This window comes from Malurus melanocephalus, unplaced genomic scaffold, assembly GCF_030028575.1.
Source record: "Malurus melanocephalus ecotype Western Australia unplaced genomic scaffold, MMel_1.1 scaffold_1198, whole genome shotgun sequence".
NCBI lineage: Eukaryota > Metazoa > Chordata > Aves > Passeriformes > Maluridae > Malurus > Malurus melanocephalus.
Genome location: NW_026624430.1, coordinates 33623 through 56425, shown reverse-complemented (window position 1 = coordinate 56425; position 22803 = coordinate 33623). Strand labels below are relative to the sequence as shown.

The 22803-nt window shown below is 37.7% G+C and overlaps 2 protein-coding genes across 3 annotated transcripts; one reads left to right on the top strand and one right to left on the bottom strand.

Moving 5' to 3' along the window:
- The first annotated feature begins 564 nt into the window (after positions 1-564).
- Positions 565-8771, top strand: TDG (thymine DNA glycosylase). 2 transcript variants are annotated; one of them, XM_057387372.1, is made up of 9 exons: positions 565-2139; positions 2858-3087; positions 3567-3636; positions 4221-4356; positions 4436-4518; positions 4599-4693; positions 5963-6134; positions 6435-6563; positions 6663-8771. In XM_057387372.1, the coding sequence occupies exons 1-9, from the start codon at positions 1914-1916 to the stop codon at positions 6800-6802; spliced, it is 1281 nt and encodes a 426-aa protein (XP_057243355.1). In that variant the 5' UTR covers positions 565-1913; the 3' UTR covers positions 6803-8771. The 2 variants fall into 2 exon arrangements, with proteins under 2 accessions (XP_057243355.1, XP_057243356.1); XM_057387373.1 differs by having other exon boundaries at positions 567-2139; positions 6666-8770.
- Positions 8772-8819: 48 nt separating this feature from the next.
- On the bottom strand, positions 8820-21772 carry GLT8D2 (glycosyltransferase 8 domain containing 2). The gene is made up of 10 exons (XM_057387374.1): positions 20981-21772; positions 19051-19095; positions 17577-17672; positions 16220-16388; positions 14368-14485; positions 13340-13424; positions 12249-12361; positions 11402-11568; positions 9712-9824; positions 8820-9155 (listed from the first exon to the last, which is right to left on the bottom strand). The coding sequence occupies exons 2-10, from the start codon at positions 19067-19069 to the stop codon at positions 8983-8985; spliced, it is 1053 nt and encodes a 350-aa protein (XP_057243357.1). The 5' UTR covers positions 19070-19095; positions 20981-21772; the 3' UTR covers positions 8820-8982.
- Between the last annotated feature and the right edge of the window lie 1031 nt (positions 21773-22803).

Below are 22803 nucleotides of genomic sequence, written 5' to 3'. Positions count from 1 at the left end.
GGGGGGTGATTGTGTTTCTGTCCCGAGGAGGATTTGAAAAATTTTTAATGCCTGTTTTTGTTCCGGTGAACTATCTCTTTCTCTGCCTTTTTTTCGTTTTCTTTCCTTGGTTTTTAACATAAACTGAAGGGGGGGTGGGGAGGAACAAATCGATACCTTTTGCTCGTGATACTAAAAATACTTATTTAAATGTTCTATAATATATATACATTAGTAATTTTTAAAAAGTGTTTTCTGAACCCACGCAAGAAACCTGACCTAAAATATACGGGAAACTTAGAGGTAGGGGTAAAACTTCACTTTCATCTCATTGGCAAGCAGTTAGAGGACTTGTTTGTGGTACGGTGCCATTTTTTTATCTGTTTAAAGGGAACTGTATTCCCTTCACCAGAAGGAGGATTTATATACACAAAAAAAATAACAAGTCCTGTATTAATAGAAGAATCTGGTCTTTGGTTAGATGCTTTCCCATTTTTCTTACTCGCTCTGTTCTTCTGGTCTGTATGATTAAGCTTTTGTTACATCATGAGCTGGATTCTGCATGTCTCAGTTTCTCAATACAAATCTGTAAATGTGTTTTGTTTGGTTCACTAACCACACAAGTATTTGATATAAAATGGAACTCTTCCAGCAGACAGTTTAAGGTATTCCCTGTACTCTGAAAATCTCCCATAGCTTTGTTAGGCGACTTCCCTGGGAATCTGGTAGAYCTCTGTTCATATTTATTCTCTTTATTTCAGGATAGATGTTTGGGTTAAAATCAGTGGCTTGATCACAAGTCTGTGGGCTCTTCTGGCATRAGTCTGATTTACAGTGGATTTTTTAAAAACCCAGTGTGTCAATAGGGAATGGTCCCTTCTTCTGAGACTTTTAAAATCAGAATCATTTAGGTTGGATAAAGACCTATAAGATCATAGAATCCAACCATTAACCCACCACTAAACCCTGTCCGTAAATTTACACATCTACAGTGGCTTTTAAATGCCTACCAGGTGGTGACTCAGTTCCCTGGACAGCCTATTCCAATGGTTAACAAGCCTTYCCAGAAAAAAAATTGTCCCAATATCCAATCTAAACCTCCCATGGCACAACAGGAGGTCATTTCCCCTTRTCCAGTCACTTCAGCCTCCTTTCARGGSATTGTAGAGAGTGAWAAGGTCACTTGTGAGCTTCCTTTTCTCCAGGGTAAAAACCCCCAGCTCCCTCAATCTACTGTTCACCGAGTCCTTTCTATGTATTTGTATGGCAGTAGAATCCATGGATGAGAAGGTGGCTGTGTAGGCAGAAGAGAGGTGACAGCATAAAGCAGAAATGGGTGTGAGGGCTGTATATGACTAATAAATGTGTGGAGGGAGAGAGTTGTCTATTGAAAAATGTCTTTATGCATAGAAAGATAATGGATCTTTGTGTGTGTGAACACTTCCAAGTAGAATACGTGCAATATTTGTGTTGAGATSCAGTGTGTGATAAATGGACAGCATCTGCTGCACACTTTGTTAAAGCTGTTTAATATCTGCATAGTAACACATGCTCTGTGTGTTCTTAATGCTTTACAGCCCAGAATGATTCATCTATTCTGTATCTTACCAGAYTGAGCAACTGACACAACATAAAGAAAATCTAAAATTTGGGAAACTTGTGGAAGTCCAGAAAACTTTAGCTCAACATTCGTTGTCAGTTGTTGGTCTGTTTGATGGTTTGCTTTGGAAATGAGTAAAAGCTCTACTCTTTCCTACTCAAATGCTTATTTAATTCCACGCTTTAGAAATCACAAGAGAACTGTACTGTTAATGCTGGGGTTAACTGATATCAGCTAAGCAGCCTGACTGCTTCGATGGTTTTCATAATTACTGCCTTGTTACGGAGTCATCAGAAAATATAAGTGCAGTACATGCCAGCCTTGATGAAGTTTGATGTTTACATTCTGTTTGGTAYGTCAGAAGGTTTCTAGATTGGAGATAAATGATGTCTCTTCTTCTCCCTCTCTAAGATACTACGCATACCTTCAGCAAGCTCCAGCATTTTACTCGTTTCCGTTCCATCAGATGATGACTGCAGTGCCCAACATGGAAATGACCACGGAGCAGCCGACTCCTGAGGGCATTCCAGARCCAAACATTGCTCAGGAGCCTCCAAAAGGTAGCCTGACTAGGCTGTGCTGGTGAGCTGAACTGTGAGGGATTGATTGGGAAAAAAATATTGATCTTCATCTACTTTCTTGGACCTATTGGATTGCCTGTTCTTGATGCTCTCTGCAGAAATATTGATTAACTGTATTCTTCAAGAAACATGTTTTAACAGACAAAAAGACAAAAAGTAAACTCATGTTTGCACATTGTTCAGTGTCACACAATTATCTTGTTCCAAGTAAAGCAGAATTTATTTCAACAAGCAAATGCATCATTTTAGCTGATGTCATGGGTTTTAATATTATGTTAGAGAAGGTGGCATTTTTTTAATTTCTGACTTCAAAATACTTTTTTTTAAGCTTTCTGCATGAGAAGTGTAATACTATATGAGTGTTAAACAGTATAATACTGTTYATTTGAAATATTTGTGTCTAAATGGTTGCTTAGTTTGTTGTAGTAATCACAGGTAAGTAACTGGTTACATATGCTAAGAATTATATGGTTTAGTGTGGCTTTTTTAAACAAACTGCTGGAAAGTGACAGTTTTCTACGGCTCAACATTATTAATGAACAGAGAGACAGAGATGGAGGGCAATCTCAGGATGATCATGTCATGCCCAGTGCCTGTGCTGCTTGAATCTCTAGACTTATAAGAGCCAGAAGATGAGGAAACTTCAGGTTTGTTGTCATTAGAAATGTACAAAAAGAATATTTGTCATGTGTTTCAGAAGTTAAAAAAGGAGGAAGGAAAAGAAAAGCCAAAGCAACTGAGCCAAAGCAACCTAAAAAGYCTGCTGCTAAAAAAGAAAAACCAGCCAAGTCAAAAGGCAAACAAGAAAAGATCACAGATACTTTTAAAGTCAAAAGAAAAGTGGACCGTTTTAATGGTGTAACTGAAGCTGAACTTCTAACCAAGACTTTGCCTGATATTTTGACCTTTGATCTGGACATTGTAATAGTGAGTAATTCAGAGTTAAAAGGTTGAGTAGAAAAGTCTTGTATTTACTTGTTATGATTTACATTCTTTCTGCTTACTTATCTATTTTGCTTATATGGCAAGATCTTGCAAGATAAAGTATATAAACTATTTCCTGTGTGTGGAGCTGCTTTTCAGTTAAAGCCATAGTAACTTAGTCCAAATTTCTGAGAAATCTAAGGCTCATTTTTAATACAGGGTCATGAGAGACCATAACTCAGTGCTTTATTTCCTGGAAGCTCTGTGGTGTACTCAGAGCTGCTTTTTAGATATTGCACACCTAAATGAGTCATTGCTGTAAAACTGTCAGGTTTTTTTAAATAAAAATGGAAGGTGCTATTAACACAGTTTTGTTTATTAATGGTAACTTAGAATTGAATAAGCATCCTTASTGTAACTTGATTAATTTCTTGACTAGCAAGTAATGTTGTCATTGTTAAAATGGACTGGTATCTTTGTAGATTGGCATAAACCCTGGCCTGATGGCAGCTTACAAGGGACATCATTACCCAGGACCTGGAAACCATTTTTGTACGTTTTTATTTTCCTTTCTTCTTTAAGCATTTGCAGAACTTCATTAGAACTTTTGGCATTTTAATTATATTAGTTTATTTTTTGTTTTTCTCCTGGGTTTTGGTTTGGTGGGTTATTTTTAATCAGAGAGGTATTTTTAAGTGCTAAATAGGAATGAAAAATGYCAGGGGGTTCTGTCAGAGAGGCCCAGTGCAAGGAGAAGCAATGGCAAGATTGTAAAAGAAAGCTGACACATTGTATTTGCCACATTCTTTCCTCCAAAATCCGTGCTGATTGTTGCTGAAGTGACTCACAATGTACAAAGCTCTGTAGTGAATTTTTAGAATAAAAGGCTGGTTTCCAGGATCATGATTAGGAATTCCTGTTCACTAGGGTTTTTCTATCCTCTTGGAGGAGGTTAAGTAATACTGGCTATTTTAAACTTTCCTGGATAGGGCAGTAGTCTTTTCAAATTAACTGATACTTTGTTAAAATAGATTCTTCCTTTARCATTCTAGTACTCTCAATAGTCGAGTGAGTTTTTTAGTTGTTTTCTTTTCCTTGGAAAAAGGCAAATGCCTATCTGTCTTCCTATTTCACAGGGAAGTGTCTGTTCATGTCTGGCCTAAGTAAGGAACAACTGAACCATATGGATGACCACACCTTGCCACATAAATATGGGATTGGATTTACAAACATGGTTGAAAGGACAACACCTGGAAGCAAAGACCTCTCCAAGTAGGGCAACAAGGGAGAATGTCAGGCTTGTTAATGAATTAATAGTTCTGATTATAATTTTGAGTACTTTGTCTTTTAGCAAAGAGATTCGGGAAGGTGGGCGAATTCTGATGCAGAAGCTACAAAAGTATAAACCTCGTATAGCAGTTTTCAATGGAAAATGTGAGAACTTTTACTTGKAAATGAATTTTTTCCCCTCTGTAGCTTTTCTTTTTTTGACTTACCCTATCTTTTCATTTTAGGTATTTATGAACTTTTTAGTAGAGAAGTTTTTGGAATTAGAGTTAAGAACATGGAATTTGGGCTGCAGCCACACAAAGTGCCAGATACAGAAACTGTAAGTATTGAGACTGAGAAGCAAAACCAGGGCACTCCATTTGGAATATTTAAAAACTAGTGAAATCTCAGTACCTGCACACAGTTAGGATAACACTAGTTTGACCAAAGTACAAGAGGTGTGAAAGGCATTTACTTAAATTGAGAAAGGGGAATAGTGYAATTTTCACACACGTCTTTAATGCAGCTTCTTCTGACTTGCAGACTATTTGGGAAATGCTGTGTTCTGGTTAATAGGTTGGTGCATTCCCTAAGGACTGTGTAAACCACAAATAACACATGCATGCTTTTACGATAACTTTCATCTCATCCCCTGTGTCCAATTCCCTGGGTGTTTGTATTATTGAATTTTGATCCTGACCATGACCATGCAGTGCCACAGYTGGGGGGAAAGAACAGCAGGTCCATCCTTGTGCCATTGCACGTGACCCTTCGTGTTCCTGGATCTAGGCATGGCCAAGCTTTTCCATCAGACTGGRTCTTCTTAAGCTGATCTGCAGTTTGGAGTTAAATTGGATGCTTAAGATAAAACAATTTGATGAGGAGTGCATTAGTCATAGACATCTATTGCTGGAAAACATCTCAAGAGACCAGCTATGTATCATTAGAAATTGGTTTGTTTAACATSTTCTTATAAACAGGTTGAAGCAAAGGCAATTATGTTACTTGCCAAGGTAGCTTATTCTAAAGCTTCATTACCTTGTCAGTTCAAAAGTTTGCATTGTTTTTGTTTCTGTCCTCAATTAGTACTGCCACAAGCTTCAGCTGCCYTTCTCTAAAGGGGGAAATGTTGCCATTAGAGCTGAAGAACCATTGGATAAAGTGCTTTCTCTTTAAGTAGTTTTCAAGGATTTGTGCAGTAGATGTATTTGTAAGAGAGATAAATAATCCCCTTTACTGGTACTTGTTCATAAATACTGCATGGTAATAAAAGATTTGAGTACAGCTTGGTTTCCCTGAACTGACTTGGTATCTTTAGTCAGGGCTGTTGGCAGAGATAAATAATATTATGCAGCACATAAATAAATGGTGAAGATCATGCTCATTTGTATTAGCTGTAATCAGTCCCTCTCTTCAGGGCAGGACAGATGACTGCCAAGAAAAATGAAAGACCCCTTTTAGCCCCTTCCGTAACCACCTGTGGCATTAGTTGAAGTTTGTACAAATGGTTAAAACAATGAGCTGAACTGCTAAGTTGTTCTGAATGCACTAAGKATGAACTCACAGCTCAGGAATCAGTAATGCTGCTTTTCTTGCTCTTTGTCTCAAGCTCTGCTAYGTTATGCCATCGTCCAGTGCCAGATGTGCTCAGTTTCCTCGGGCACAAGATAAAGTGCATTATTACATAAAGCTGAAAGATTTAAGGGATCARCTGAAGGGCATTGCACCCAACACAGAGGTGCAGGAGGTGCAGTACACATTTGACCTGCAGCTTGCACAAGGTATTGTGGTTATTTTGTKAACTCTTCATTAAATTGCAATGTAGTGTACAATGCAACTAGCAGTTTCCCAAGCAGAAAGAAATAAAGAATTTAATGGGAGCAGGGGATATGTGTCATCTTCTCTAAACTGTGTGATGTAGTGTTACAGGTTCTACTGTCTCTAGTACAGCCTAAATTATCTAAGGRGAGCAGGGATTATCTTGTAGAATTTGTAGCTGTTTTTCAAGTGTTTTATGATAAAATTACTCTTTGATAATTTTTGTTCTAAACATTCATGCTTGAGGTGTTCTGTTTCTGCAGAGGATGCTAAAAAGATGGCTGTCAAAGAGGAGAAGTATGACCCAGGCTATGAAGCAGCGTATGGAGGAGCTTATTGTGACCGTGCACCGTATGACAGTGAGCAGTGCAGCTTCTCTTCAAATGGAACTGGTAAAGGGCTCGGGCCATTCAGTCTGCAGCCATTGCTGGGGAACAAAGACCCCGTGGTGTCAACTGCTTCTAAAAATGATGTGATTTCTGTTTGTTCAGCAGGGAGCAATCCCCAGTACTGCGAAGGGTCGTCCTTGGGTGAAGTTGCTAATGGCCAATGGATGCCACAGTCCTTTGCAGAGCAGATTCCAGAGTTCAGTGCTGCTGTGACACRGGAAGAGGAGGGAAGCAGCGTGTAGGATCTGTTCCTTCTTGGCTATGCACACGTGCTGCAGTTTTAATGCAGTCATCAAGATTGGTACCTCGGTTCTCCAACTGAAGCATTTGAATAGGATTTTATCTCCCCTAGTTATTTTATTATAGTCCAAAGTAAGTGTGTGGTAGGCTGAAATCGATGAACTAGATAATTTTAAGGAACTGTCCAAACTTTTTAAAAAAAAGTTAGCCCTTTTTTGTATATGAGTTTTATATTTAATGTATGCCATCTCTTGCAGTTTTTGACAAATTGCTTTCTCATTTGTGAAAATTTCTTTGGGGTGTTAATTTTATTCCATAAATGGTAATGTGGTAGTAACAGCAGCAGTATAGTTTTTTACTGATGCCYTTGGATATCTCATAATACTTTTCTATCCAGAGGGCAAAATGGAAAGTGTACCCTTATCTTATGTGAAGCTCTGTTTTTAATCATGCACAGTTAAGGAAATGGTGCTTTTTAAGTCTGCCTTTTATCGTTTTAAAAATTAGAGAAAGTTTTGTTCTGCAGCTGTGAGTGCTGTCTTCTGGGTGAGACAAGAGAGCTCTGTCTGTTCAGTGAGTGGACCATATTTGGGATGAAGGGATTGAACACATCATCTCAAGTCACAACTCTTGGGGAGGAGAATTCATGTCACAAGGGTGTTCCCTTTATTCCTCTTTAAAGTAAAAACCAGAGTTGAATATAGGGGCAGGTATTCCATGAATGAGAAGTTGTCTGTAGAAACTGAAACTCTCTTCTGAGAACTTGCCTAAACGATACACATTTTTGGCCAATATTAGTGACTGAGAATGAAATCAGATTCCATCCTGGTGCTAACTCTCACCTTCTTTCCCTCTTTTATCATGTGAGGAAAAGATGAAGTAAAAGCAATAAGCTGATCAAAACACTTAAGTTTTGATGATCTTATGACACTKGGTGCTTCACATACTTGAAAACAGATACAAACAGTATCTCCACACTCCMTGCTGGTCAGAGATTCCTGTACCAGTGTGATTTATCCTCTCTTCAGCCAGTGACAGTTGTCAGTTGTGTGTGACAGTAAGGGCAGGTTCTGATCCTGCTGTAACAGCTCTTACTGAGATCACACACTGTCAACCTGTTGCACAGTAGGCATGATGTTTACAGTTTCTTCCCAAATTACGTGGCTTAATTCTGAGAATCTYAAAAGAGTGTGCATTATGATTCTGATTGTTTATTAGCTGCAGCATAAAGCTGTTCCACATATTGTCAGAAAGGTATAGGACTTGTCTTGTCTGTTATTTAAAAGTGTACTGTATCATATATTGCTGTTTACATGGATATTTTCCTGCAGGTGCTCAAAGTATCTTGCATCAGGGATTTGTTACAATTCACTTTATTTTCAACAAAATTGGAAGCATGAAATTAGCACTGCTGAGTATGTAGCACAGTAGGATGTAACTCCTGAAAGGCTATCCTGTTTGATTGAAGGGAAAGGTCTCTTCCTGAATGGAGACACCCACTTGGTTATCTGGGTATAAAAYACAGTTAAGTGTACAATGACCATTCCACTAAATACAGCAATTATGTATGTCCTCCCTCAAAACCGGTGCTCTTTTTTTTTTAATCTGTCTTAAATCTATCAATGTTTCACAATAAAATCAGGAATTGTACTGCAGTATATTGGAATGTGCTTTTTCATCTTGCTAAGTACACTACAGGATGTGTCATACACAGAAATGSCACAAAAGAGAGTCACCACACCACAGAACTGAGTAACAAGTGCCCAAAGTTTTCATTTCAGGCTGTTTGATGTGGGCTAGATAACTAAACACTTTTTGTACATAATATTGCTGGTATCTCCTGTGAAGATTTTTCTACCAGAAGACATTGGAATCTTACTTATAAGGACCTTAAATTAAAACATGCTGTCTGGCACTGAATTTCACCTCTGTAAGTGTTAAATAAAAATATTCCATTGTCAAGTAAACTCGTTTCCTCACCTTACATGAAAATCAGGATAATCTGAACCTTGTACTCCAGCCTCCCTCTCCTGCTATAAGCACACAAAACTGATGGTCAGTTATTAATATAATTAACAAATACTTCATTTTCTAAAATCAATTAATCATACAACATGTTGCATCTCACACTATTAAATGCAACCCATACACTACGTTTTGTTGTATTTAAGTGATTTCAGTATCAGCTATCAGGACGAGTTAATTTGAATTTCCCTGAAGGGTCAGGAATAAACCAATTTTCCCAGAGATCAGTGTGCACACTGGGATAGTCCCAAGGTTTGTATCTCCCATTCCAGTGAAGTAATTTAGCTTCTTGAAGAAATTGCTCTGAGTAACGGGCATCAGGACTCCAACCTGCAAAAAAAAAAAAATTGAAAAATGCAGTTTTTAATAGTGGAAGACACTATAGAGTGAGGTAAATTCAGGTGACTTTTTCTCAGAAGTCTGATGAGTATGGTTCCATGTTAATTTACAATTAGTCATATGACAGAGTAGCTTTTTCCAACTTGATGTCTCCTACACTGCATCAGCAAAAAATCTCAACAMGTTTCCTCCTCAGAATTTCCTCTTTCAACACTTTAACATCTTTGCGTAGCTGGGATTAAAAACAAAMCAAAATCTGTTCATTTTACCATATCTGCTAAGCCATTCTGTTTTTCCTAGGATAATTCACCACTCCCAKGTGAAAGGTAATTACATCCTTCAGAATGCTGACAGCAAACACTGCCAGGCCTCTCATTTTCTTCCACTGCACCTAGAAAAAGACTGATTTTTTTCACTCTCTCACTATATTCATGTATTTCATATATTCTTTCCATGTAAGTAATGCATGAGGTAAAGTCACAATGTCCTGCACTGGAATCTCACAAACTCACTTTAGTTTCAATTTACAGTGAGAAATTAGACTTACCAAGATGCCTTATGTGCCACATGGGATTWATAGAGGAATGTTTTCCATGAAATACAATCAGCATTGGAGAGGTTGCCACACCTCCCCCAAGGGTGCTGCTGTAGAGGTTTTCCCTGCAAAAAAAGAGTATGTTCAAAACCTCAAGGAATCTTTATACAAGAGACAGAAGGTTAAAAATCAGTGTGTGGCARAATTCAAAATAATTTTTAACGGATCAGTTTTCAGCATAGTCCTTCCTTGTGCTGTTAATTGATTATATTTGCAACTCCAATTCCCATGGAGTAAATTGTTGCAACCCAGTAAAAAGGGAGTCAGATCAAACATGAAACCAATTTCTTCTACAGAGACTGTAGTTCTCAAGGATGACGAAGTTAACTGTAGGAAAAAAGCTGTTAAAGCAATCAAACATAATTTAGCCTGGTTTCTTAAGAAAATGTACATTTTCCTTCCCCCAGCTTCTACACCCATAAATTAACCTCCAGCTGGATTTTGTCAAAGCCCAGTTTGTATAAATTAATATCCAATGACTATTGGTTCCCTATCAATTTTGTGATAAATCCAAGATTACTTTAAGCCTAACCATGGTTAAGAGGAGGCACTGAGAGGAGGCAGCCAGATCTGTGGCCACAGTGTGGCTTTGCTSACCAGTTGGCAAATGGGTGAAGCAACCCCACCTATGGGACACTGTGCCACCCACCTGGTCCAAAGGGGAAGAAACTTGGGGAGTGGCAAGAGATGCTGAGAAACTACGGAACAAAAAAAAAATCATAGCCTTCCCTCAAAACTGGGTTTCAATTRCTAGGCAGTTTTTTCCACTACYATTTCAAAATCCAGCTAAAAGGAGGATGAATGTACTATTAAGGCCTAAACCCAACCTTATAGGTAAAATTTTCAGTAATACTAATGGAGGCTTTACTCTTAAAATCTCCTAAAGAACACAGGAATAGTTTGTCAGGATGTTACATAATCAGAGTAAGAGAAAGAAATTTGGCTTCTCATTCCTTCACACACTTCTCATTCATGTTCCTCCTCTGTTCATTTCTAAAACTCACCATTAATGGACACAGCAAAYAGCACAAACTATTCCATATCAATTGTATCTTACTAAATTTAAATTTAATCCTTTGCAGAGAAAGAAAAWAAATGCCAAATTTTCAAATATGGGTTAACGGAACTAATTTTAAAAAYGGTGATYGTTTCACTGTGTCACAACTTGGTCAATAACAAAAGGATACTGCATGTCAAATTTCACTCAACTAAAGAAAAAGGAGTGTTTTCTATTGGTATTTTWAAAAAATGGTGTCCAATTACAGCTTGGCTGACTCCACAGCAGGAAAGTCCCCASGCCAATAAAGAAACATTCCTCTTTCTTTAAGCCAGCCTCAGGAAGGGAAGATTATTCAGTGGCTTCATCCCAGCCTAAGCTGGTCACCCAAAATGTGTTCTTAGTGTCCCTCAGGATCAAGTGTGGTTTGTGATTAAATGCAARACTAAAATTCCAGGTGGCCATTTCCTGGTACAGATTTGGTGAGATTTAAACAGATGGAAATAATGGAACATGAGTTTCTTCACTTGACAAGATCTCAAAAGAAACATTGCTTGGAGTTAGAAAAAAATCTGTAAGAGCTTTTGAACAGAAAGTAAAACCTTTAACCAAGTATTAGAAGCAAAGCTAGGTTTCTATACATACTCTACATTTCTTTGCATCCACTTTTCCAACTGCTTGGTAATCCTCTGATGTTTCCATTCAGTCATGTTAGCAACAATGACTCCAGGATTAAAGGAGCAGGTGCTTGGGCTAATGCCAAGATCTCTAATGGCTTGCTTTCTGTAGTCCAGGAATCCCATGTATGTGTTCTAAGAAAAAAAAACAGTATATCCATCCCCATGAATCTCTGTAAAGATACATGTAAATACATCTCACTRTCCCTGAGTGGGAAGCTAAACATGCTCTCCCAAAGATGAGTTTCTAGATGGGGTTACCTGTGCTGATTTCCATATGACAAGGCTGTTAGGGAGGACACTTCCAGATTTAAATGACTTTTTCCACAGTATTGTACAATGGAAGTTTGAKAAGGCTTTTCCCTTTTGGTAGCCCACACTAAATGATGCAGCATCACAATTTTACAGCTGTAATGTTAGAGGGATGCACTGACAATTCTGGGGAGCTCAGTTTAGGAAATAGCCTTTAAATTTGTTTTCCTAGATGTCATCCCCAATGTGACTAATACAAATATCATACACTCTGTCTCCATCAAATGTTCTATAAATGCTCATGATCTACTGATAGTGAAATACCAAATATAATTTAGTAGAATGCAAAAAACAAGAGAGATTCAAATTATTACAGGAAAGGACTCTGCAYAGCATTACAGAGTTACTACAAAAAGTCCTTAATTACTTGTACAACTATYACAAAGCCATCAAAGTATGTACCTWTATRTATATAAAACTCTCACTTTGGGGGAAACATATAAAATCATCTCACACTTACAGGCAAACAGATTCATTACTRGAATTCCAGAATGGCATCTTACCTGCATCCCTACACTTCTAATCATTTCATGTGTAGAAGGCAGATCACAATCATCTGAAAAAGCTGCTGCATGTCCAGGAGCTAACTTAGTGTCGTAGAGTTCCTGGATGTCACCTGATTACAGAAAGGTCACAAACATTAAGACAACACTGCTACAGAGCTGAWAAATTAACATCAGTTCTCTTATGTTATTTGTAAACACACATCAGTTTTCAGGGATAGCCCAGACACTGAATTTTGTAGTATGGGATAACTTTTGAATTTGAGTCCTATACCTGGGTCTATCTTTGTTTGTATTATTGTGACCCTCAAGTTTTCTTGCTTTTGTTTTTCCTTTCCTCTTCCCCCATCCCACTGGGGGTGGGGATGGGGGGAAAGTAAATGATTAAAAAGTGCTTTAACATAACAAGAAAATATGACAAAACAAATATAAAGACAACAGCTCTACAGAGAAAAAAAAACAACTGGGAAACAAAACAGAGAAAACTCACAAGAAATTCATCTTTAAAAAAAAAATGGTCTTCTAAAGAGATTACTTTGATGATAAGAAAAAAAGAGAAGATACTTTTGAGGATTTGAATGTCTAACTGCTCCCACTTGACTAGGAACTCTGAAAGCTTTGATCATGATTCTGAAAATTGTTTTAGAATCTGAGTTGAAGATGCTCAAAACTATTTTAAGTGTTTGAAATTTTAATCCTCTGATTTGAGTAAATTTCTCTCAAGAACAACAGTTCTGGATAAGGAATTGGTAGCGTTTGTGGGAATTCCAATGCTAGCAGGAAATGCATGTCACACACTTAATAAACATTGTGGCATCTGAGTGAAATGCATGGTATCTTTCAGCAAATGACCAGAATCAATTAAAACAAAAACCACATATCATTTTGATCACAATTATTCAGAACATATGCAGATAATTCTTCCCCAAACTTTCATTTWAARAACCAGATTATTTGCAGTTTCCCTTAAGTTCAACACTCGTAGCAGCTGCCTCAGTTTCTATTGTAGCTCATTTTTCCAAATGGCTGTAAAAGCTGCAATAAMTTGGATTTTAATTCTATTAGAAACTGCTTTTTAGACAACACCTTACCTTGAACAATGACATCATCATCCAAATATATTACTTTCTCATGTTTCTGGATAAGCAATGGAAGATAAAATCGAACAAAGTTCAGCTATTAAACAGAAAGAAAAGGTAAGGATGCTAAATGGTAAAGCTGATCAATGCAGTAGTCTCAGACTTCTGTCTCTGTAAAGTCAGTTTGAAATYCTCTCTTTCTTGAGCTCTAATCAGTGCTCATTTGCTTCCTCCCCCACAGCTTTCTCAATGGAATCTCAAATCCATCATTATTATTATCATTGCCATTATTGTTTATCTTTATTTATTCACTATGCAGCCCAAAACTGTTGCTTCCTCACAGAATCCTTTAGGTTGGAAGGGGCCTTTTGAGGTCACCTTGTTTCACCTCCCTTCTGCAGCAGGGTCCACCCAAGCAGGCTGACAGGGACCATGTCCAGCTGCATTCTGAATATATCCACAGATGGAGACATCAWACTAAAAACTTCAAAATTTTATAGTATCATCAATCCACTCTAAAGGAATGATCTGACTGGTGGCAGAGACATGGGGTTACAATTTCTACAACAGCAGCRAAGAACAGAGCAGAGAGAAAGCAGACTGAGACTGTAAGAACAACCATAAGGATTCTGACCATTTTACCCAGCACCTGTCTTCAGAGTGGTCCTAACCAGATACTCAGTGAAAAGTAAAAATAGAGTAAGCATCCAGAACAGTTGTTCCAAGTATACTCCTAACTTTCAGCTATTTTCACCTGAAGGGATTTTCTATCCTAACTGAACCCTTGTATATTTTTACATTCACAAGACATTTCAGCAAGGAATTCTAGAGATGTAGTACTCATTGCAGGAAAAGGTTGCAACATCTCTTTTTAATGCTGTCACACTGACAAATTTCATCTCATGGCCATTGGTTCTTGCATTGGAAGACACCTATACACACATCCCCCTCCATGAAATGGGACAGATCTAGGACATTTTAAAGCCCATAAAAAGCATTAAAAAACCCAACAATTTGTTCTGTGGCTTTCATTGACTCACAGGCTGCAGCAGCTCAGGACGTGATGCATCTTGTCTGATTTTTCCTTTTAGGACCATGGGATTGAATTCCACAACCCTAAATTTTATTTCTCTCAGTTTAGAATTTTCRATCCATTTTCTGTGATAAAAAGTAAAGAAGCAATAAAATAAATATCAAGTTCATGGCAAGTCCTTCCAATATAAAATTCTCAGACACTTAGGGGAATAATAAGAGACCTTGAAAGCTCACGTGATCTATTCTACCCCAACACRGAATCACTTATATCTATTGCACACAGACCTTTGTCAACTTGTTCTTAAAATAAAATTTTAAAAATCCCCACAAAAACTCCAACAAAACAAACACCCCACATCACTGCCAAAACCAGACACTCCATATGTAGCCCAAACAACTCATCTTTCACCATTACTTCCAATAAGCTATGCTCTTTTGAGTTTTCTTGCTGCAAAGATCATTATTTCTTATCCTATCTACAGTGTTTTTAAAGCTGAGTTTAGTTTTCTCCCTTTCACAGTTTTRTGTTCTTCCAGRTGACTACTACATCATCTCCTAATTWTGTTTTYTTTATATTTTAGACTAAACTATTTTTTTTTTCATATTTTTCTCAGATTTCTTATCACTGCTGTTTATTTGCTCTCCTGACACAAATTGGGTGGGTACAAAGGCTACTGAAGTRAAGTAGCCAGAAGTGAGAAGTGCTAAGAAATGTTTTAGTTTTCACATTCACAACTTGGTCCTGTTTAAGACAATATTTACAAATTTTAACACCGAAACATAATGAAGCAAAACTTCATGAACTTACATTCATTGAAATCTCAGGATATCATTTCCTTTCATGAAATGAGAATTCATGAAAGAATGAGAAATTCTTGATTTCATGAAAGGAAATGAAATGAGAAATCAAGGAATGAAGTGAAATGAAAAGGAAGGATATGATATATAATGAAATGGGGGGGAGAAAATTATGAAATTAAGTGAAAGAAAATTATGAAATGAAGTGAAATAAATGAAAGGGAATGGAAYGAAATTAAATGCATTGAAATGAGATGAAACTTCAAGAAATTATATTCCTCCTTTCACAAAATGAAAATTCCTCATTTGAGAGAAATTTCTCATTCTCAAATGAGAAAATTCCTCATTCTCAAATGAGAAATGAAGGATTGAAGCCAAATGGGTAGAAGGGAAAAKAAAATATAATTAAATGAAATTGAGAAAAAGAAAATYCTGAAATGAAGTGAAAACAATGAAATGGAATGGAATTAAATGAAGTGCTGTGAAAAGAATCAAAACTAAATGAGATGGTATTCATTGAGATCTTGAGWTTTCATTTCCTTTCAYTCAGTGAAGATTGGAAATGAAGAATTTTCATTTCATGAAAGGAAATGAAAAAAGAAATCAAGAAATGAGGCAAAATGGAAAGAAWAGAAAGTCATTGCAATATTTTTGGGCCTCTTTTTATAATTTTAATACATCATCTTAGCTGCAATTAGCTTTAAACAGCAAGTTTTTCTGCTGTGAAGCCACAGCAGCAGATGAGGTAAGTGCAGTGCCACAAAGTGAGATTGTAGCAAGTGGGCAGTGAATCCTTACCTTACCAAGGACTTCTCTGCAGCCTATCTACAAAAAGGTGAGAAGCACAATTATGCTATGGCTTGGCTATGTCACACCCCTTTGCACAAGTCAGTGCCTTTTGGGGAACAAAATGCTCCTTTTTCCATAAGTCACAGAATCCTGGGGGTTCCTACCAACAGCACATTGCCCTGAAAAATTATCCAAAGTCTTAGGGCTGTGCTGGGGGAACAACAAGGTGGCTCTAACAGCAGCCCAAAGCAAAGCAAAGCTGGTGTGTACCGAATGTGTGGGATGGTTGTCTTCAGCCCCACGATGTAGAACAAAACATTGGCCTCTGTGTTGCTGTAGATGCTGCTGATTGCTGCCACAGCTGCCCCCATTCTGCCTGCAGCAGCRCAGATCACCACTGGGATTTCTTCTTCTGTTTCCTCAGGACTCTCCAAATCACCTACAAGAAACAAACCCATTCTACATCAGATCTGGGTCACAGGAAGAATTAAAAAGTACTTCCATAAGCAGTGGAATCATTTCACTATCACTGCATTTTTTCCTTACCACATCCTATACACATCCCCAYCTGGCAAGGCATGCACTTTGAGCTGCTGCTAATCCAGAATCCAACCTGCAAGCTGACTGGACTGTTGGATGCCTCCAAAAAGAATAAATAGAAGAATTCTCAGCATCTTCTACWTAGCAGGGGCACAGTTCAGCCTGTCCTTCATGAACCTGCTTATTCATATAAAATCTGAAGGGGTCTGGATTCCTTTCAGACTTCTACTTCTCAGTTACATTTAGTAAAAATCGGACAACAGGTTCCAAAATTATCAAAGGAAAGGGGCAAGTCAAAGAGACAGTGCTATTGCATGAGCTCCACTTCTTTGGCAAGCTGGCTTGAAAGGAGTAGTGCAAAAATTTGTACCAGCAGGAAGTTGYTAATGATATAAGGGAAAAAACCCTAAACTATACTGAATCAGGTCACATTTCTGCTAAAGAAGATTTTTATCCCTGATTAGCACTGATTAACTTACAGAACTTAAATGGATGCATTTATACTGGTTAAAACATAATGATTATAGTCATAACAACCCCAACAAAAATATACTGAAAATGAATTATTTATATCAAGACAAAATTTATTTACCTTGRGAACAGTGAATAAGCTATTTGTGTAAACATGTAATACTAGTCCAACCTCATTAACCATAGCAGGTTTCCATCACCACAAAAATTCCAGCAAAAACTTCTGCTGTAAATTTGCAGATTTGATGGTCTACCTGAAATGAATAAGCAGGCCAAGGACATTCCCAAGGAGGCAGGTTGTGATCAAAGTTTATTACCACTTGACTTACTTGTTAAGCTCAAGTAAAAATATACTCCAGCATCCATCTACATCAGCGACATCTGGACAAAAACTTACACAGAATTACAACTCTTAGTCATTACTATCAATCTCCCATAGTTTTATTAAAGTAATTCAGAAGCAAAAAAATTTATATCCCACACCGTATGCAACAGTGCAGGYAGTTCATCTACTGCAGGACTAAAAGGATTCAGTAAGGTGAAAAGTGCTGTTGAAGTTAAGACTTTATGAATATAAAATAGGAACAKAAATGAAACAGAAGTGCAAGTCACTCACCTGCTTCATTTTTTAATGCCAATGGCACTTGGTGAACTTTGTTATACAGAATAGCACACACGGTTAAGACAAGAAGTAACAGTAAGATCTGGTTGACTGAAACAAGAAAGAGAATGTGTTAACAATCACTRTATAACAGGCAATTCCCAGGTATCTGATTTTTAAAAAGTCCAATTTGCAACCAGTATAGATGACAGAAGAATTTGATAACCTGTATCTGTTGTTTTTCTCATGTTATTTGATCAARCTAAAAATTTTACGTTAGAAACATAACAGTAACTCTCCCCTATTAAAGTMATCCCCAACTATCTGATTTTCATTATTAACTTGCTTGTAAAATCATAACTCCCACTATATATGGGTTATTTATACTAGCAAAATTATATGTTTCAGAATTTTACCAGTAGCTTGGAACAWTTATTTTCCTGGCTAGTCTGTTGTCTGTTTACACTCACTTAATGAGTTAATTATTTTTACACAGCCCTTTCATTCTGTCATGCTTCCCTGATAAAACTTCAAACACAGGARAATTTTTTAATCTATTTCAATGTTCAGCTCTTCAAGGTGTATTTGAGAAAAACTCTAAAAATGCTAGAAAAACAAACCCTGCATGCTACTGCAGGAATGTTTCAAAGTATTCAAAAATACCTATTCTGACAAGGTAATTTTAATTAGTAAAATCAAAACAGGGTAAAGACCTGGCTGTGTACTCTGATTTGTAGTTCCTAGAGGACTGTTTTGAACAAGTCTAAGTCATTCAACACAAACCAGARAAGGAATACATTGTCCTCATCAACAGTTACTTTGATGATAGGTGCCCTTTGTTTCAGATTACTTTGTTACTTTTGCACCATCATATAACGTTTTTAAGGTGTTCAAAGGATCAAAGGGAACAGAGTTTTGATCTGTTTTAACACAAATGGCCAACTGGCCAAAGCTGGGCATGAGACTAGATTGAAAGTGGTAAAAATATGTCACCAAACCTGCATTAATTTAAACCAGCTATGGAAAAAGCCCTTTGACATCTGAGAAATTTTGGGCACATAAGGCAAAAGTCCATTTTCAGTCACTGACCCTCACAGCTGATGAGAACCCCAAACTTCTTGGGGACACACCTCAATTTTGAGTATGAAGAGCATTAATGTGCAGAGCTCTGTAAAATTCAGCTTCAGTGCTCTGGGTATGATTCAATGAAAACAGCAGTTACTTGAAGTATTGGTGGGAAGTTTCAGAATYTCCAGTCTCATTCAATAAAGCAGGGAGTAATTTTAAATTAATGTAAATTATGGTTGTACTTCTCTGACATAATTAACAAGAAAAGACTTCTTTGCATACTTAAACTTAAGTATAATTTAGCAACATGAGAAATATGAATTTGCACACAACTGTGACAACAGTTGTATGAGAAATTGGATTTGACATTTCTGTCCTCTTTTAAAATATACATCTTTCAAATGTTTTTAATCTCTCTTACTTTTCTTTAAAAGAGCCATGTGTCCTGTTGGATGAGAACTGTGATCTGTGGTAAAATAAAATAAAAAAAATATTAAAAAAGAAAAGGAAAAATAAGAGAAATATAATTAATGGCAGAAGTGAATTCTAGTTARGTTACATAAAGGATTAGGTTATGAGTTATCAAATTTTACTGCTGAAATGATAAAACTGCACCTTATCTMTGTAAATACCTTTTTTTAACAAATAACTAATATTTTGGGCTAGAGATACTTCATATTTTAATTTAAGCAACTAACAGGTTGTAGAAAACATTTTCATAAATCCTTGCCAGTAGGTGACCTTTAGTACATTTTAAAATACTGTGCAAAGAAGTACAGAAACACCCACCAATGCAWTTTAGAAATACATTTATCTCTGATTTCACCTCACACATAATAACTATCAAAAACACTAGTCTCTTACTAGGGTATGCATTSCGAAACATATGGGAATTTTATATCAGGGCAGTGTCTTCTTGACTTTTAAAAAATTTCAGAGCAATAGTGCAAATAGTTTCTTACAGACATATCTTTCCAGTGTGTGCAAGGTGGCTTGTATTGATGCACATTTTTTGTGATGCTGAAAGAAGGAGTCTTCCCTAAAATTGTGTTTCTAGTCCAGGCCTGAGAGCAGCCATGGCTTAATGTCTGAGAAGACAGAACATAATATCTAAAGTACAGGATTATGAGAAATACAACATTCGTTCAAATTCTGGACCCAAAATTACTGTTTATAAAAGAAAACACAAACCACAAAACCAAAACAACAATCAGCAGTAAAAAACAGCACCAGCAGTCGGAGGGGAGAGAAAAACCCARCTATGGGATGCAACCTTTATACTATGTAGGGATAAAGGAAAGAAAAYAATTTTTCCTGTTTCCACACATACAGATATGGACACATTACAGTGCAGATAAAGATACGAGATGGGTTCTGTGCATGCATAAAAATGAAGTTTATTCCAGCCCCTTGAGAAGACAGGACAGCAAGAATTCTTGAAACCTGAGTCACAAGCCTGACCACCTCTCATTGGTTAGTGCTCATGTTCTGGCAGCATCCTAAATTAGTCTCTACTTTGACCAACGAGTTAAATGACAACAAAAATATAATTAAAAAAAAAAATCTAAGATGCAGTTTGTTTACAAACCACTTATATTCACAAGTATTTAAGTCCCAACAGATGACTGAATTGCAGCGAGAAAGGAGTATTCTGGAAGTTCTTTCACATCTGCACTACTTATCTACATTCCAGCAAACCATTCTCTTCATGTGGCATTAATTTGCACAGAGGAAATCAAGCTTATCTGTTGGAAAAAACCACAGCTGAGAAAGTCCTTCTCTCACGCATTACACACAAATCTTGTCTTCTTTTGCACTTAAAAACTTTACTTATTTAGGTAAGCAGATAACAGAACCCACTACACTGAGTAATTTTCTAACCCCACTTCAGCTAATTGCAATCTTCCACWGATTTCCACAGAGCTGCCCACTATCCTTGATTTAGCATTTGTAACAATAGCCACAAACAGTCCTGATCACTGCAAGATGAAAGCTGCACAGCCACAGCTTCATGCCATCTTCAGAAATTATTAAATCCACATAAACTCAACCATGTTTTAATATTTATAATCCCAAGAGAGACTCTCACACGACTCTAAGTTCTAGAACTACAGCATTCCTGAACCTCTCAAACACCAATTGATTACACACAGATTTTTAAGGAAAAAGAGGTGTACTTGTCCTCCCACATTTACTCGATTTTTTTTCTGACAGTAGACATTATTTCCTAGAACCTGGCAGTCTCTAACCCAGTTGCCAAATCCTGTAACAAAACGAGGGGCTGCAGAAGGGAAAGCTCWAAACCAGTGACATTACTGCTCAGATATTTCCTGCTTAATTAGTCTTTTTACCTCTTCAAAGCAGCACAGTATTCGGGACTCCTCTCTCCTGAAGCGCTGYGGAGCTATTTACTCGGATCCTAGATAGCCCCCAGCTGTAAGCACTCTTGCCAAAGCCTCCTTGACCACCATCCTCCTTTGAAGTCACCCGCACAAGGGCCTTACAGGGCACAGTAACAGTTTTACGATTCAATTCCTYTTTCGAACTCTTCAAAGTTTACTTTGGAGTTGTGCTGGTTTTCTTTTCTTCCTCTGCTGCTGAGGAATAGCGCAGAGCCCAGACGCTGCACTGGAGGAATGAGAGCACATAAACCACTTCCAGATGTGCAGAACGATGATGCAGCCCCAGATCTGGCAAGTTTGCCTCAGAGCTTCAGCTAGCAGGCAAAATCCCATAAGACAAAAAGTCTTAAGGGGGTGGGGGAAAGAGAACGAAAGAAATCTTCCAGAAGTTACTCCAACAGTCTAACTGCAGGTTAGGTTTTTAGTYATTATTTATGGTAAATGTGAACAGGTACCTAGTGTGCAAGAGCCAGACTACAGCATGCCAAAGTCTAACAGAAGGCCAAAGTTTTTCCAGCGTCTGCTGGCAGAGTTCTTGAGAGTCAAAAGCTAAGGGAAACCGGCAGAAGTCTACTCTGAACATGCATTTTGACTTGAATAATCTCATTTCCTAATCTTTCAGCATTTAATACACAGGTTTGGTTTAGACTCAAAAGGATCCTGGATCAAGGTGATGATATAATACGGTGATACCCTGCATTCTAAGCTGTCCTGGAATGCTTTTGCAGTTTTACTTCTACATCCCTTTTCCTCAGATTCTGCCCCTCCCTTGTAGGAAAGAACCTTCTCAAYGATAAAATACTGTTTTGTCAGAAGACTTTCATGAGTACTGAAAAGAATAATAATAATCTTCAACTCTATTTCTCACGTTTTTATTGTGAGGCACTGCAAAATGTACAAGCTTGCCAAGGTCTCAAAAATCCTGAGTTTTAAATGAARACTGCTTCCATTTGCAGGGGCCAAAAATGTGTGTTTTCAACTGTGTGTCTCAAACATGCCCAAACTGTACTGTCTGTGTCTGCTTTTGTACAGGAATCCATCTTCTGCTTGAACAAAAAAATAGATGAAGAGTTATGTGCTTTGTGCAGACGGCCACAACTATTAGTATTTTTCTCTGGTGTGGTATTTAAGTTGATTAAGCTCTCGTTCATCAAAATCTACCCATTTTTTTTACCTGCTTTCCATTTCTATGTGAATCTAAGAATTAAGATCTAACAGATCTAAGCAGCACACAGCCATATGAGCCTGCAGAACTTGGACTGGGAGAACCCCTGGGATTACTGGCAGTGCAGTAACACCTTCACAGAATCAGGCTGGAAAAGAACTCTTGGAATCGTTGATTCCAACCTATGACCAAACACCACTCTGTCAACTGGACCATGGCARTAAGTGCCACATTCAGGCTTTCCTTAAACCCTGTGCAGCCCATTCCAACGCCTCACCACCCTTTCCGTGAAGATCTTCCTCCTGATGTCCARCTTCAGTTATACATCTCAGCATCACAATTGACCATGCAGAGCTCAGTAATCATGGAGAAGAGGCTTTTAGCACCAGATACACCTTCTTTGGGATCCCCCCAGCCTCACACACTGATATTTTCACACAACATCCCCCTCGCACAGGAAAGGGCAGCTTCTCTCCTGCAGAACGAGCCCTTCGAATTCACTCATCACCCGCTGACAGCAGCAGAACCGAAACCTCGTTCTGTGTTTAAACAGCGACTCATTCCTGTCTCGCCACGCACCTCGCAGGCAGCAGCATTGCAAAAAAAA